Consider the following 16995-nt stretch of genomic DNA (forward strand, 5'->3'; position numbering starts at 1 on the left):
TCTGGGCCTGACCGACAGAGGTCCGTCTTGCTTGGACTCCGGCATCGCGTGATGTCGGCCAGACTAGCTGGCTGCTCTCCCTCTGCACACACAGGCCCAGGTCCTGATTCAGAGCATGTCTGGATAATGGTCCCAGTCCTCAGAAGGAAAAATCAAGTTCTGACCTTGGCTGCTTTTGAATCAGACCTCCTCAATGCCGGGGCGATAAACACGGTCAAGTGAGGGTTCTGCAAAATGTGTTGTCTGCCCCTTCATATAAAGTCACGGGCTTATTGAATCAGCAGAGCACGAGTCACAGTCACTGCGTCTCCGTGCGCAGAGCAGAACGCCTGTTGGACGTGTGCTTATTACCCAAGTCTTCCTCTGCTGCTCACTGAGTGCACGGAGTCCAGCTCTAACGGAAGAAGGGGAGAGGTCCTGTCTGTTTACTTACTCTGCGTTATGTTTTCTTTCCTTTTTTTGTTCATGAGTGAAAGCCACAGACTGAGGTCTTTGATTTTACTTTCTGCAGCCATTTTGGAATGAGACTCTAATGAGAACCAATCCATCAAAATTAGGCCTTTCTGGTTTGCCAGACCATTACCACTACTTTAAGTCATTAGCGCTGCTGAGTCGCACACATTTACAGCCGTGATTATTAAGAAATAGTGGAATGTTTTTAAGAAACTCCACAGACTGAAATCTCTAAGCTCATTTAGGCCTTTCCCTGAGTGAAGTGTGGATAGTGTGAAAATATGTTCATCTGTGGAGAGGCTGTCTCCTCCATGCACACGGCCAAGTCTGGCCTGTCTTCTAGTGCTTTGCTTCTTTCGTGTTTTCTGGAAACAAACAAACAAACAAACAAAAAAACAAACCCATTGAAAAAGAAAGCAGAAAAGAAGGGAAAGAAAGAAAAATCAGGAGAGAGAAACGAGAATTTAAATGTGCTTAATTTGGTGTTTAGTTTTCTTCTGTGGCTTTTCTTTGCCTTATGTTATAGTAAGAACAGCTCTTTATTTGCAGATAATTCACCTAAAAGGGGAGTCACTGCTACTGTTTTCAACAGAACAGAGGAGCATGCAAAAAAATAATGTTTTAATAGATTCGTTTTGGGACAAAAATTCCCATATCTCTTAAGCATGTGTTAGTCACTGTGTGACCAAGAAAAAATAAAGGAGTTGATAGACCAGGTCCCCAAGGGAGAATCTTTGAACCTAGGATTGCTGTCATTTGTTTTGCTGTGTATTTTACATTTTGCTCAAATGACTTTGTAATTACCCTGTACATTCCTGTGATGCCTTCAGTCCTTCAAATGTCCGAGTGCGGCCACCCGGTTTGACGCCGTTGGGGGTCTGCAGTGTGCCCCCCATTTGAAGCTGCCCCGCATTGCATAAAGCTCGTGGCTGCTGGGTGTTCACAGAGGCCGAACCTCTGTCTTCTGTGACAGTGACATCAGAGTTGGGGGATCCAGAGTCACCCAGTTTACACGGGGCCTCGTCCTAAATCCTGATGCTGCTCCTTTGACGTTCAAGCTTCGAAAATTTTCTATTCTGCCTGAGGTCAGCTGGTGTCACACTAGTGGGGACGGGGTGTGCAGATCCCGGCAGGTGCCACAGAAGTCACGACACATTCCTGGTTTCTCCGTCCCTTGAGCAAGCTCAGCCCAGGGACCTCTGCCCTCTGGGGTCAGGGGACAGGATCACTGCCTGGCACTGCAGGTGGGGAGACGCTGCGGCCGCGCTTCAGTTCTGGCTCCCGAGAGACTCTCATCAGCCTTGCATTACCCTTCCGGAGTTTGAATGCAGCTGCCATTCGGCTTTTGCGTCCCAGGTGCTCTGTAAACAAGAGCTCTGGTGGCTTGCCTCACTCGCCGCGTCTGGCTGACCGCAGCCTACCTCTAGGACTTTCCGTGTGGTGCCTCTTCCTGCCATAGCCTTTCTCTGCTTCAAGCTCACTTCCTGCATTGTGCCTTATTTCGTGATGCTGCTTTTCAAAGATTTTATCTATCTATCTATCTATCTTTCTAGAGCAGGAGAGAGAAAGAGTGCAGGCACGTGCTGAGGGGCAGAGGGGGACGGAGACGCCCAAGGCGACTCCATGCTGAGCACCGAGCCCAGTGTGCGGCTCAGTCCCAGACCCTCAGATAAGGACCTGAGCTGAAATCGGAAGTCAGATCTCAACCAACTGAGCTGCCCAGGTGCCCTCGTGATGGTTCTTAAGGGTGGCTGCCTGCAGAGCAGTGTGTTTCTCTTGAGGAAGACCAGGAACGTCAGCATCTGAGGTTCTGCCCAACCAGCTTTCCCCTTGTTTCCTTGGCTCTGGTGCTCTAGAGATGTGCCCAGGACAGGACAGGGATGTCCCGGGGCCCCACCGGGAAGCCAGGAGCTCAGTGTGAATGACACATGGTCGGCAGGCCAGTGAGAACAGGTGAATGTCTCGGAAAAGATCCGTAGGCAAAGGAAGCAAGTGCAAAGTCAGAATCTCCCCTTCTTGGTATGTAAAACTAAACACACTCGGGTATTAAGGCCAATAAGTGTAATTAAAATTAGTTTTGTTGTCATACAAGGAAATATTTGGGACCTTGAGAATATTCTGCTCTTGCTGAAGCTCAGCTACATACACAGACCTCCCCGCAGACAGACGCCGGCTCTGCTCTCTCCGCCTTGAGAGCAGGAACAGTGGCAATCAGAGCCGCACTCCGACGCGCCCTTCCTTAAGTAGGCTTAATTACTCTGTGTTTATGACGATCAAGGGCGTAGCGGCTTCGTCTGTGGCTGGTGGATTCATTCGGAGGGGACCGGCATCGCAGCTGGCTCTGGAGAGCCCCCAGGGCTCCTGCTTTCTCTCTGGGGCACGACCAGTTCACCTTTTCCCGGGAGTGGAGCAGCTTCCTGAGGCGGCTGCGTGTGCGTTCGCCCTCGGGGCCACGCACGCAGTTCCAGCAGCGGGAACGGCCCCGCGCCGCTGTCCATGAGAGCACAGTGCTGACTGCTTGCGGGACGTCCGCAGGCTTGCCGGGGACTCCGAGGCATGTGGCTGTGGGAGGCGCTCTGGAAGTCTGTCGCCGCAGAGTCGTGGTGTTCGGTCTTGGCCGTGAAGGATTCAGTGGTGCTCGTGGCCACGTGCCCATGAAGAGCGCTGTGTGTGGGGGGAGCTGCTCTCCGGAGACGCTGGCTGTCGTCGAGACACGTCAGCTGGTTTCTGAGCATCTTCTGAGTGCCACTGGGGTCTTCCCATGTCTCCTGACACTCTTCCAAACATGGAGCATTTGTCGACTGAATTGAGTTTGTTTTGGAGCAATGAATCTTGCCTCTCCACGATTCCGAGGCAGTGTCTCATGGTGATTTCCACCGTTGCTCAGACCTGCCTCTTTCCAAGCCAGTCAGTGCAGCCCCAGGGGCGGGACAGGGCTGGGGAGCTGGTCGTGCTCCCTTCTCGCAGAGAACAGTGTTGGTGCCCAGACCGAGGCTGCCCTGAGCCCCCCCGGCCCCAGACGACGGTGGCGTGTGGCCGAGGGATTGAAGGTAAAAACAGCACGGAACCTGACCCTTCTGTCATGCATGCACACAGGCACACTCATGCACACACAGCGCACTCACACACATGCACATGTGCATGCACATGTATGCTCTCAAACATGTGCACACACATTCACACATGCACTGCACACCTGTGCACACTCATGCATATGGTATTCCTGCACATGTGCATAATCCTGCACACATAATGCACATTCACTGACACGCACACTCACACACACGTGTGCACACGCACATACACACATGTGCTCACGTACACGCACATGTACATGTGTATACCCGCATACACTTGCACTCAGAGACACATGTTCACAAGTATACATGAATGTTTACATGAGAACACTTGCACACACCCGCACACGACATGCGTACATGTGCAGAGTTCACAGGCACATACCTGCACTCATACCTGCATGTCCATGCAATGCACCACATGTACACATGTTCATATACTTGCACACCTGCACACTCAGATGCCCACACATCACTCACGTGTACACTCATACATGCGCATGCATGTTCACCACCACACACCTGCACATTCACATGCGTACACTCCTACATGCACACACATATTCACACATCACACTCACATAGTACAGTCCTGCACACGTCCACAGACACTCACAGTGCATACTCGTGCACTCTTACACGTGCAGACATGCATGTTCACACACATACATGCACATCCGTGTGTTCACTCCTACATGCACACACGTGTTCTCACACACATGCACACCTGTGTGTACACTCCTACATGCACACACATATTCGCACCATACGTGTGTGAACATGTGTGTAGTTCACTCCTACATGCACACACATGTTCACACATGCACATTCACATAGTACAGTCCTGCACACATATCCACACACACTCACACGTGCATACTCGTGCACTCTTACGCGTGCAGACATGCATGTTCATACACATACATGCACATCCGTGTGTACACTCCTACACATATCCACACATGTGCACACGTGTTCACACACATACATGCACACCCATGTGTACAGTCCTACACACATGTCCACCCACGTGCGCACACGTGTTCACACACATACATGCACCAGTGCGCCTTCAACTGCTTTACTTTGTATCACCACATGACACTTATCTTCCAGGAAATGGTTTCCTGAGGTTCAGAGGCCCAGAGTCCCCCAGGTGGATGCCTAGACCCGTTTATTCCCCAACGGGAAGACATTTGCCAAGTGTATGTAATGGTAGTTAGCAGGTTTGATGTCAAGTCTGTGTCTCGGAGTTGGAAATAGTCGTCATTTCTGTAACGCCTCCTCGTCTGTGAGGCAGGCGCCATGACATCACGACGACTGAGCCAGCGTGCTTTCCTGTGCACACTTAGAATCTAGGCACACCCACTGACCTGGCTGCAGTTACTAGCTGGCTGTGACGGGACACTTCCTGGCAGCTTGAGACGTCAGGTTCGACGATCATGCACACAGCCCACACGGGGGTTCCGGGGCCAGTGTGTTAGCCGTTAGTCAGTGCGGAGTACACTGCTGCAAGTTCTCGGCTGCTGCCTGCGGGAAGGGTCCTCGTCCATGTGGCTCCAGAGGCCAGGATGTGGCCCAGATGTGGTCGCCGCAGGCATGTTCCTGAAGGCACACGGACTACTCTGGTCACTTCCAAAACATTCCACACACTGCTGCTCTTGACCCTGGTGCCTAGAACTTGCTTGCACACTTACACCCTGTGGCCTGGGCACCTGGAAATGTCATTTACTCTCTGGCAAGTGAAGAGCTTTCCTCCATGTTGGTGCTGTGCAGCCAAGCTGGAGGGCACAGGACAGAGTGATGGGGCCAGTCGGGTGGCTTGTGGCATTGTCTCAGCCCCTGTGGGTGGGATCACCTGTGCAGGGTCTGCTCCGGAATTTCCGTGGCTCTGTCCCAGGCAGACGGATTAAGGACAGCACTGTGATTGTGCCCTGTCTGTCCGTAGCTCTTGTGTCCGTGTGTCCCGCATCAGTCGTCTGGGTGCCCGACACGCGAGTCCAGTACTGGCTTGGTGCTGCCCCACACCCTCTGCTGCCAGATTTAGCACGTCCGATGGCACACTCGAGATCTTCATTGCATGTTGCTCTCCCAACTCCATGTCCCATCTCTGGGTGGCGGCCTTCCCTTCCATGCAGTTTGGTCAGATGAGCCGAGGGTCTCCTTGACCCTTGACCTCTTAATCAGTGATTATCAGGGCTTGCTAGCAGTGGCTCGGGTAGCCTGGTTGTATGACTGGTACGATTGCCCCTGCTGTCCCCATCTGTAGAGCACGTGCATGCAGAAGCTCCCCCCCATGCAGAAGCTCCACGCAGTGTCCCTGGCCCTGCTGAGGGGCCCACATGGAGAGAAGGTGCAGCGGCGCTGTCACCAGAGCTGATGACAGCGGGTCTGCCAGGGTGCCCGTGCAGCCCCTCAGGGATGGCAGTGGGTGGGAGAGGGATCTGCTCTCGGGGCCCCTGCCCAGCCCTGGCCTCTCCTGGGAACTTCTGAACTTGTAGCACCCACCCCCACTGTGCCCCAGACCCAGCAACAGTAACAGCAAGGCTGTCGTTGCATGTGCAAATAGAGCCCATGCCGGGAACCCTGAGAGCTGCGTTCCCTTTCCGTGAGGTCACAGATGCTTCTTCTGATGAGGTCGCTCTCTGGATGGGAGGAAGGGGAGTGGTGTTTTGTCACGTGTAGGGGAGACTTGTAACCTAGCAGATGATGGAGTGGCTTGTCTGGAACGGAGGAGAAAGACACCCCCGAGTGTTGTCACAATGGGCCTGTGGCAGGGGTGGCTCAGCAGCCGGTCACTTTGTCCGTGGCCACTGTCCTGCCCTTGTAACTCTACCCCTAGGTGCCCTCGTCACCTCCCTGATACCGCCTGACTCTGCCATGACCCCACACCTGGGGAGCACCCTGGGATGCACACTTGGAGGACAGTTTGGTCATGTTTGTGCCCCGAGCATCTCCGCTGCCATCCCTGTGATGGTGCACACTGGGCTCCCGCCACACCCCCTTGAACAAGCGCGCGAGCATGCGCGCCACAGGCCATCCTCCAGCCAGGCCGTCCCTCCCTCCGACCCACTCCCGCCTCCCAGGGGCCGTTGTCTCCCTGTAAGGTCACCGGGCTTTCACTGGGTGAGGCTGGTGAGGACTGTGACAGACGGGGCGGTCCCCCAACTTTCTTGGAGAGGGAAAGGGAGAGGGCGCAGCGACCTGCTCCTCAGCACCCGTGATGTCATTCAGAAACCTTCGGAAATTCATTCTAAAATTGTCCAGCGGAACTTTCCAAAAAAGCGTGTATTGCAGGAGTTTATTTCAGGCAGCAGCTTTGCGACGCTGTGTAGGCAGGTTGCTAGGCAACCCCCCCCCCCACCGCCGCCCAGTGCTGAAATAAGCAGGGAAGGAAGGGAAGCTGCGCAGGCTCCCGGTCCCGGCCAGGCGCGGCTCCTTCTGGCTCCGGAACCCGTGGGGCCTCCATGTGGCGGACACAGCAGAATCCCCTCCAAGCCTCAGTTTTCCGGGTTGTAAAGTTCCCATGTTTCAGGCTGTTTTGAACTGCCGGTGTCTCTGCTAGTATCCTCTGAGCTCCCTGCTTTCAGAGCATGGCGTGGACCTCTGGTCCAGTTGGAAGCCAGCAGTGTGTCTGTGAAGTACGGGCGCCACAGAGGGAAAAGCGTGGACTCTGCCCATATCTGTGGGATGCATGCGCCCGCCACTGCTGCTCTGGGACCAGTGGCTCGGCATCCCTGAACACAGGCTCGGCCAGCGCCGTGCAGAGTGCAGTGTCCCTGTTCCGCAGACAGACCACAGACAGATGTGGGCTCACACTGTGAGCAGTGGCTGGCCAGGCACCATAGGGCAGGAGCCAGGGGCTGCCAAGTTTTAGGATTTATTACCTTGGCTTTAACGTAATTTATGGGAGTGTAAGTTCATAATACCCCATTGTTAAGAGCAGCCATGTTTAAAACACCCGGCTCACGTCCTTCTGGAGAATGTAGTCATCTGCTCTCCAGATCCCTGGGCAAGCAGCTGGGGCACTCAGTGGATGGTCCCTGTGGCCAACACTTGCCCCCTCACCCCTGCTGAGGCCTCATCATGGGGGAGGCACTGCTCCCAGCCCCAGGAGTCAACAGGTGCACCTGGGAGCGTCTGCCCACAGCCAGAGGCTCAGTGAGCTCCGTGGCAGGACTGTGGGGGCTCAGCTTTCATGGGACGAAAGTGAGTTGGCCGAAGCCAAAGAGCTGGGCAGAGAGATGGTGGCTGGGCTTGCTGCAGCTGACGAGATGCGGGCGGTCCCCAGGCGAGCTCTCTGCCCACCATTCTTCACCTCCCATCTGACCCTGACCTGGCTCTTCCCGCCTGCTAATTCGAGCCGCCTCCCTTTTGTCACCTGGGGTGTTCTGGCCAGTCCAGAGGCTTTCTTGGGGTCCACCCCTCAGATCTCGTTGGCCCGTCCCCTCCCCCAGCACAGCTGGTGTTCTCTTGCATTTCTCTCCATCTCTGGCCCGTTCTCGACGGCCCCGGGAGCTCTTCTCGGCCCCTGCTGCGTCGTTACATTCACTCTGTGGCCAGCCCACCTACTCTCGCGGCTCTGTGATGAGCTTATTACAGGCCCTGTTGAGGTATGCGTCCCCCCTCAGTACTGGCCGTGCTTCCCCAGGCCCACCGTGACCCCTTGTGGCAGCCCGAGGACCGAGCCAGCGTGTCCATGTGGACTGGGCAGCATCAGCCCTGCCGGCCTCCCCTTGTGCTTTCTCCACCTTCAGGTGCACCTGCCTCCTTGGATGGGTGTGATCTCACTTCCGCCTGCGAACGTTGTCTGTCCCTCATCATCCTGTGACTCTGTCCTTGAGCTCTGTCTTGTCCGTTGGGCTCTCAGAACACCCCAGACATGGTGGCTTCTCTCTGCTCTAGAGGTTGGACATCCAGGATCCAGGTGTGGGCAGATCTGGGGGTCTGCTGAGGCCTCTTCCTGGTTCATGGACGGTGTCTTCTCACCATGTCATCACATGGAGGAGAGGCTGTGGGCTCTGGGGTCTCTCTGATGAGGCCCCTGGACCCATCACAGGGCCCCTACTCTCACACCTCAACCCCTCTGTAAGGCCCTCCATCCTATCATATCTGGGAGTCAGGTGTTGGCGTGTGAGTTTTGGGGGGGACACAGGCATTCGGTCTACATTGCAGAAAATGCTGTGTTTGAGGCTGGGCCCATGGCCCGCCCCCTCTCTATGCAGGCTTGTATGTGCACAGCCTGCACGCCCACACACGGCCACACCACTGGCTTTCCTCAAAGACCCCACGCCCCCGGTTCGGCCATGTGGCCATGGAGACTTCAGTGAGCAGGTGAAGCCCCCCACTCTATGGGATGCTGTGGGGTCAGTCCGGCTCCGTGAGAAAACTCTAGACGGCTTCTGCCTCTTTCTTTCTCCCTCTCATCTACCAGCACCAGTGCGCTGCCCCAGCCTGCGCTCTGCATGCCCGCCCCCTCCAGCAGCTCCCGCCTCCGCCTGCCCCATGTCTCCTTCCACCTTCTGTCCTGAATGTGCTCCTCTCCTTTCTAATCACACCTGCACTGGGGATAGTGTGAGGGCAGCGGTATGGAGTGGGGGAGTGGGCGACAGACACAGTTGCCCTCGGGGTGACGCCCGCCTTCACCCCTGGACTTGTGACCCCGTCGCCTGGGGGAAGAGGCCTCCTTCCCCAGGAAGGGTCTGGACACTGCTCATCATGGAGCTTTCTGAAAAGGCCTCATGGTGCCTGTGCTGAGCACTCTGCCCTCTCGACACACAGATCTGCTCATGTCTTCGGGACACTGGTGGCCAAAACCTTGAGGTCTGGCTGGCAGTGCCTTCTCCCAGCCGGTGGGGAGTGTGTCTCTTGGGGTGTCCTTGATGGGATAGCACAGTCACGGGCTTGGAAACAGCACCTAATGCTCGCTGGTGACCCTGGAACCTGGACACCTGGGATCTAGGGCCTGGGGGGGGAGGTCTTCCTGGTTTGTAGATGCTGTCTTCGTGCCAAGTCTTGATGTGGGTGGCGTGGAGCTCATGTCTCCTGTTACGGGGGCAGTGAGCCCATCATGAAGACGGCACCCCTGTGACCTCACTGCCTCCCAGGAGCACCCCTCCCGACACCATGAGGTTCGGTGAACGCCCACTGGGTGAACGAGCGGACAGAAAGATGGACGTGTGAGGCTCTAAAAATATCCGCTGAGCTAGTGGACAGACGGATGGATGCATGAGTGAGCCAGCGGATGGATGGTGACCCTGGCAGGTGAGTGCAGATGTGGAGAGGCTTCAGAGCCCTGGGTGCCGTAAGAGGCCGTGTCACGGCAGTCGACACAGGCACCTGACTCCTTCGCCCGCACCATCTCCCGGGCGCATCCTGATGGGGATCAGCTTGGGAAAGCCGCCCTACTTGGGCCTCTGACATCCTGGTTTCTGCGGTTCCTCTGGCCCAGGGCTGTTTCTGCAGCTGCAGTTTCCTCCCCCATCCGTGTCCCTGACAACTTCGTCTTCCACTCAGTGAGTCATGCTCTTAAAATAGCTGAGCACTCTTTGAAGGGGGGCGTGTGAGTGTGAAGGGCTGTCCCCCCGAGCCTCCATGGGCCAGGCAGCGTCCAGGAGGACACCAGCACACCATTCCGCTACTCCATCCCGTGAGCCTTCCAGGCACCAGGCCATCCCTCCTTTGGCACGTATCCCTAGGAGCTGCCTCCCCAGATTCCCACAAGGGTCTGCCTTCATGTGGGGAGCTGGGTGTGTGTGGTCTTCGCACTTGGCCCTTTCTCACTGAGAGAGCCAAAGCCGCTGTGGAGATGTCTCCACATTGGGATCTCCCAGGAGGCGGGGAGCGGCTGCTGTGTTGGACGCTGCTTGGGGCGGCAGTTAAACCGCATCTGCTTTTGACCTTGTGCTGAGCCAGAGTCGGGGCTGCACAGTGCATCGTGACTTCCTTCGGTCCCGAGATTGGCTCTGTGGCTTGGGTGGCCTTGGGGAGAAGCAGTAAGTGGCCGAGCGCTGCACAGCTGCTGAACGGCAGAGTCGGGGGCGGAGGGGAGGTCTGCCAACTTCCAAAGCACGCTGTGGGAGAGGTCGTCTGTCCCGTACTCCACCAGGGAGAGCGTTGCCCACGGTCCCTGAAATCCGGTCCTTGTGCCCCAGCTCAGTGCCTCTGATGGCTGCTGGGAGCTCCCATCTGGTGGCCTCATTAAGAGCCACGTGGTGTGGACGTGACACCTCGTGGCACTAAGGGATGGGCCTCCTCCTCTCCATTGCTGCCACGAAGAGGCTGAGCCTCAGGACGACTGCACTGCTCACTCAACGTCCTGAGTGGGTTAGTTGTGCCATTGGACGTCATCACCCATCCCGACAGTTACCTTTCCGTGGGTTCTCTCTGCCCCAGCCCCGCCCAGGTCTGGCTGTGGCCACACCCGGGGGCTGCTGGGGTGTAGAGATTCCTGGAGGAGCTGCTGGCATTCAGTTAATCAAGGATATTCTGACTTGCTCTGCTTTCTCTTTTGGTCTGTTCTGGGCTTTGGGATTTATTGGTAGTAGCGAGAATGCAGTATTCCTGCATTATTCCAGGTCTGGTAATGGCTGAGGCCGCACACACGAGGACAGGAGAGCCAGACGGCACTGCCTGCCCAGTGCACATTCACACTTGGCACGTGCACATGATGGACCACATGACTTAGGCGACATAGTTCTCATTTTAAGGCCAGTTGGGGGGCTCCATCAACACTGGCGACTAGCATAAATTTCGTAGGACCCTTGCTTCCAGGAGGCTGTGTCCCCAAGAAATTCAGTGTCACTTTTGGGGACACAAGCTCAGAGGGTTAAATTACGATCCGAAACCAGACATCTCAACTTTTTGTTCTGTGGCCCACATAGGTCTGAAGTTTGTTTTCACCTGCTCGGAAACCGCACTGACCAGTGTCCGCGTTAGACTGGGTTTTGCAGGCCTGGTGGCCGCTGGCAGGTCTGCCGTGAGCCGCAGCGTTGGAGGTTGATATGCACTTGCTGTGTCAGTCTTGGTGGCTCCCACCAGCAGGTCCTCCTTGGCGTAGGTCCTAAGTGGCAGGTTCTTCGTCGAACTAAAAATAACACATGACAGCATCACATAGAATAAGCCACTGACAGGTGCCCGGCCTTCCCTAACGTAAACACTTCCCATCAACTGCTTCACACGCGAGTCCGAGAGGAGACGAGGGGCCTCATGTGTCTGAGCCTGTGGTGGGCCCCGGGCCGTGCACAGGGGGCTTCTGAGCTGCAGCTCATTCCGGGGCACCCGGGAAGGTAGAAGTTGTCCTCCTCAGTGTTCTGTCTCAGCAGCTCTGCGCGACGTAGGGCACAGGTGCTGGTTTCCAGGTGAGGACACTGGGCCCGAGAAGCAAACTGCCCGCCCCAGCGCGCACGCAGGGACGGGGCGGCAGAGCTGAGACGCGCACACACATCCCGGCAGGTCGTTCCGCTCCTCCTGAGGGGCCGTGCTGCCGCGCACTCGCGGGCCGTTGGCAGAGTCCCTGATGCCATGTTCGGTCAGTCTGAACTTGCCAGTTAACATAAATCAGTTACTATTTTGTTAATGAACTGAAAGAGCGCTGTGGCTCCCACGTACGTTGTTGCAGCGTGCTGAGCGAGCACAGTGTCGGCGCTCCCACGCTGCATGGCCCCGAGCCGGTGGCAGGTACCGTGACTACATGTGCGTCTCTGTGTGGGCTGAGCATGCTGTGGTCTGTCGTTCCTCTTGTGACGTGTGTGCTGAAATGTCCCGTCTGTGCTTGAGAATGCCGACTTTCGTGTATGCGCGATTGACAGCTGATACCACCACGCCCCGAATAACTTGGGGTTACTAATCAATTCAGCAGATGACTGTACATTGTAGGGGACGTATACGAGTCACTCTAGAACCTGTGTTTAAATGTAGAAATTGCTCTTTTCGTGGGCAACAATGATTGAATGATTGGCTTTCTGTAGACATCACCCCACTTTTGCCAATTGCTCAGAGCCACCGACCGCCACCAGTCCCTGATGCTCATGGACACGGCGTGGTGGGCGGTGGCGTTGCCCTTGGCAACTGGCGGCTGTGTGAGGGGCCACGTGGACGCCAGCGGCTCATCTCACACCAGCCCCTGGAAGTTCGTCAGGACTCAGTGCACACCGACAACTGTACACTTTACTTTCTTGTGTATTGATCACTTTAGGGGATCACTTTAGTGGAAACTTTCCCTCCCATTTATCAAAGGACATGAGTAGAAGGTCGGGCCTGCCCCATGGAACTGAAGCTGACTAAAATCAAAGGCAATCTCCGCGGACTGACCCTGTTCAAAGGTACGCGACCCTCCCAAAGGGGGTCATTTCCTTTCTGTGTTTCTGTGCAGATGCAGGGTCCTGAGCATTGGCACTGAAGATAGAGGTTTGTTCGGGAATAGACAGTGGGTGCCATCCTGTTACACTTGAGAGGCAGAAAGCAGATCTGTCATTTTATATGTTCTAGGGATTTTTATGACTTTTAAGAAGTTACCTGATATAAAAAACACAGAAAATGCTGTGGTTCCCCTACATTTACTTGTGAACCTCTTGTAATTTTGATTTTTTTCTTTGTTCTTGCTCCAACTGTGAAATCAAATGCTCACTCTCTGTTCTCGAATGTCTCTTATTCTTTTGCCCTTTAAAGAAAGTGTTGTTGTTAAACTTTGTGAAGACAAGGTATCAGGAAGAATGAAGGTGGTTTTTAAAAGAAACTGTATTTCCAGAATCGGTGTGTTCTGTGAGATGGAGGACGTGTCTTGGTTTCTGGGGTGCATCGTGCACGGCAAATCAATCAGCACAAAGTGACGGAGACTTGATCACGTCGGAACGTTGTGCTGGCTTCCGGGAGCCGTGGTTCTCGTTGCCGGGTCTCCAGGGAGTTACGTGTGAGACTGAACAGCTCGTAACCAGCACGTGCCAGCGTGCTCAGCCTTCCACCCAAGTGGGTCCAAAGTCTCTGAGATGAGACGAGGAAACACTTTGTCTTTCCAAGTACGTTCTCATCCTGCATGTGGTCAGCGAGGTCGTGCTGGGCTGTGGTTCTGCGATCTCCGAATGAGAGCAGCATTCAGGGAAAAGAGGAGGCTTTTCCTGGCTTTCCTGATTCCCCTGGATGGGGGTGAACAGCAGCCCAGCCCGGCTGTTACCCGTAGGCCATTCTGCAGGTCACCTGACCCAGGTGCCCCGGGACCTTGCTCAGGAGGACTGAGGGTGCCCCTTGTGAAAGCGTCAGGTGTCTTGTGTGTGTAGAAGCATCTGAACGTGAGGGGGCACCCCCTCACCTTGTTTTTGCTGATGATGACAGTAAAGGCACTCCTCCCATGGGTGTGACCAGGAGAATGGCCTGGAATCCACACACCTGGTCCCCAGGAGTCCTGGACTCTCGTCCTGCTGTTGGGTGCCACGCAACCGCATAATGTGCAGGTTGTTGGGTTAGAGGTCCACACATGGTTGCAGCAAACACTCGTAGAGAAACGTATCCCCTTGTTGGACACCCTCTGGACACTCCAGCATGTCCAGGGACACACAGTCCTCTGTTCCCAGATTCTCCAAGCCATGGGAGCCAGGGGACAGCACCCTCGGGGCCCAGCCAGGACACAGTGGGTCTTGCCTTCCTGTTTTCTGGGATGTGTGCATAGGAGACCTTCTCCGGCCTTGGGGATTTCTTTTCAGTTTGAGGAGCCTTTTGTGATTATGTCGCTGTCAGTGGAGAAGGAGGTAGTGCGGGGGTTTATCTGCCCTGGATCTCCCACTCAGATTACCAGCATCGAGGCAGTGACTTAGTTCCTCCACAGAGAGATTCCGGGAGCCCTCCCTCTGGCTCTCCCTCTGGCTTTTACCTCGGTCTGTGTGCTGGAGAAGGCTCCCTGCGGGGCCGGGGGCCCCGAGGCCAGTGAGGTGCACCTTCCAAAGCACCAAGTCACGCAGCCCTGGGTCTCATCATGACAGACTCTCCCCAGGGGGTGTGGAGACATGGCCTTTTCCAGTGTTTTGAAGACCAGCCTGGACTCTGTGTCTGCGTGGGTCGTGTTTGTTCTCAGACCTCATTCTGGCAACCAGGTAAGTGAGCACGGGTGACAACACGGGGTTCTCCCTTAACGAATGATGCCCCAACCCAAGTTCTAGCAAAAGTAGACCACGGTCTCAAGAGTCTTGCTGAAAGTGTATAATTGTAGAGTATCTAGTGGGTCTATTTCTGTGCAGGCTATTGCTGACGGCACCCAAGGAAGGCAGGGTGTCCTCCCCGGGCTGCAGGGACAGGCTCGGTTTGGCGGTGACCAGCAATGATAACGAAGGTCTCGTGGGGACACCTGGGCTGAATGGTGGTCATTTGTCAGCACAAATCTGTCTCGCTGTGCAGAGCTGTGCTCCCGGGGGGCCAGCCACTGGCTCACACACGAGTAAGTAACCCTGCCCAGGGCACTCACCGTGCTGCCGGGGTGCAGGCGGCGGGCAGGCGCGTGGCTTCAGTCTTTCAGGCAGTGGGAGAGTTTACGGAGCCTCTCAGCTTCCGGATCAAAGATTCTCCCAAATGGGGATCGGGAAGCCGAAACTCGCTCAAAGCCAATAGAGCAGGTGTGATGGCCTTAGCCTGAGGTTGGGAGGGGCAGGGTCCGTACACATGCGTGACCACCCCCTTGGGGAAGCACTTTCACAGCCACATTAAAAGTCCGCCAGCCAACCGCATGCCGACATGGCCTGACCGTTGGCAGACCTCTCTGCACGGAGCCCGCAGGGACGCTTCTCCTGGTGCAGTGACTGCGTGGGGCCAGAGCCACGGGCTGTGTGTATCTGGACTCCATGGAGGCTGGTGCTTCCCCAGAGGGCCTGGACGGTGCCCCGTGGCCTGGCCGGAGTTCATTCGCACGTAGGCTAGAGTCCCTGTGTGTCGGCAGGGGCACCTGCCCAGCACGCCGGTCGGAGACCGCATATGCCTGCTGTGTGCTGGCGTCTGTGAGGACGCGTTTTCCGCGGCTGTGACGTGAGCCTCAGCCGTGGCTGAGGTCTGCCCACAGCCGTGGTGGACACACTGCTACCTCAGGGACAGGCACTCAGGTCTCAGCCAGGGAGAAGAAATCCTTCCAGGGAGCTCTTTCCTCTGACTCAAGGAAAACAGGCAACTCCCTCACTTTCTGTCAGGAGTAGAAATTGCAAATACAGGAAAAATCAAATGGGTTTCAAAATTTTCAGAATCTGAACGGTACAGCAGTCTCATAATCGTGTGTGCTCTTTAGCGTGAATGATCTGTAATGTGGATATACACGTCTCAACCCCAAATTAGGGCTCAGAGTTCATGGTGGTTTTGGGGTGTATTTTTATTGTGCATTTCATGACCTCCAAGCCATGATGCAGCTTTGGAATAGGTCGTCTGTATAGAATCCCCTGACTCAGGGAGGGCAGGCTGAGTGTGGCTCTTTGCACGGCTCTGTGCCTACTGAATTATGCTTGGTGTTTACCCAAGTGGGGCTGCTAGCCCCACGTTTCCACCGTGGGTGCTGCCACCGCCATGTGCCGGCCTCAAGAAAGCCACGGGGACAGACTGTGTGGTGTTAGTGATGCCGAATGGGACCAAAATGTCTCATAGTCAATGGATGAAATGAGATGAACTCAAGTCACATTGCTGCTGTAGGTGCTGACAGCGCCGGTCCCAGGAGGCTTTCTGGAGCCTGGCGTGGTCCTGTGGTCCCATGGACCCCGGTGCCGCCAGCAGCTGATTCCCCAGGCCCAGTGCTGGGACCCGTCCCAAGGGGACACCAGCTGCAGTGCAGGGCACTCCTACATGTGAGGCTCGGGGCAGAGGGCTCCACACACACAGTGTCGTTGCATAGCTGAGCACAGGTGGGATGGGGTGGCGAGAGGGCCTGGTGGGGAGCAGGGAACGGAGAATACGCAGGTCTAATGTCCTTGGGGAAGACCTGAGCAGCCTTACTCTGCTCGCCCAGGCATTCTCATAGACGGGGAAGGTAGTGTGGCTTCCTTAGGTGCAGTGGGGTGAGGGGGAAGCAGACCTCCCGAGAATAAGACAGGGACAGAGGACAGGCGGGAAGGCTGCTGGTCTGCTCAGCCCCAGGGCTGCCTCGGGCTGTGCCCCCCGAGTGGACCTCTGCACCCGCCTACCCTGGGCTTCATCCGTTGGTGTTCTGTAGGTCCTTGCAGAAGATGTTTTCCAAGGGCTCCATCACCATGACAATGTCTGCGACCACATCTTATGTGGGAGCCACAGAGGTCCCCTGACCCCTCATGGCTTCTCCTTTTGGGATACACGGACCCGGACTCAGCCCCGTGGGAGGTTCAGCCTGAGCTGTCTCTATGGAAGTTGTCATGGGGCTGCCACTGAACTCCACAGTGTTCGTGGGGCATCTTCTGGGGCCTGAAGGTCAGAGACTGGAAGTGAGAACAAAGGGACGAAAGCTACCAGCAGCTGTGTCCCCAGAGCGAGA

The 16995-nt window shown here is 55.8% G+C and overlaps 1 protein-coding gene across 1 annotated transcript in view; it reads left to right on the forward strand.

The window, feature by feature from the left end:
• DLGAP2 (DLG associated protein 2) overlaps window positions 1-16995 on the forward strand; it is a 476914-nt gene that overhangs the window by 65687 nt on the left and 394232 nt on the right. Inside the window, exon 2 of the mRNA XM_059384133.1 lies at window positions 12727-12853. Within this exon, the coding sequence (XP_059240116.1) occupies window positions 12796-12853 (58 nt within the window). The 5' untranslated portion in view covers window positions 12727-12795. The remainder of the gene's footprint in view (window positions 1-12726; window positions 12854-16995) is intronic.

The sequence above is a fragment of the Mustela nigripes genome, chromosome 18 (assembly GCF_022355385.1).
Source record: "Mustela nigripes isolate SB6536 chromosome 18, MUSNIG.SB6536, whole genome shotgun sequence".
Lineage (NCBI taxonomy): Eukaryota > Metazoa > Chordata > Mammalia > Carnivora > Mustelidae > Mustela > Mustela nigripes.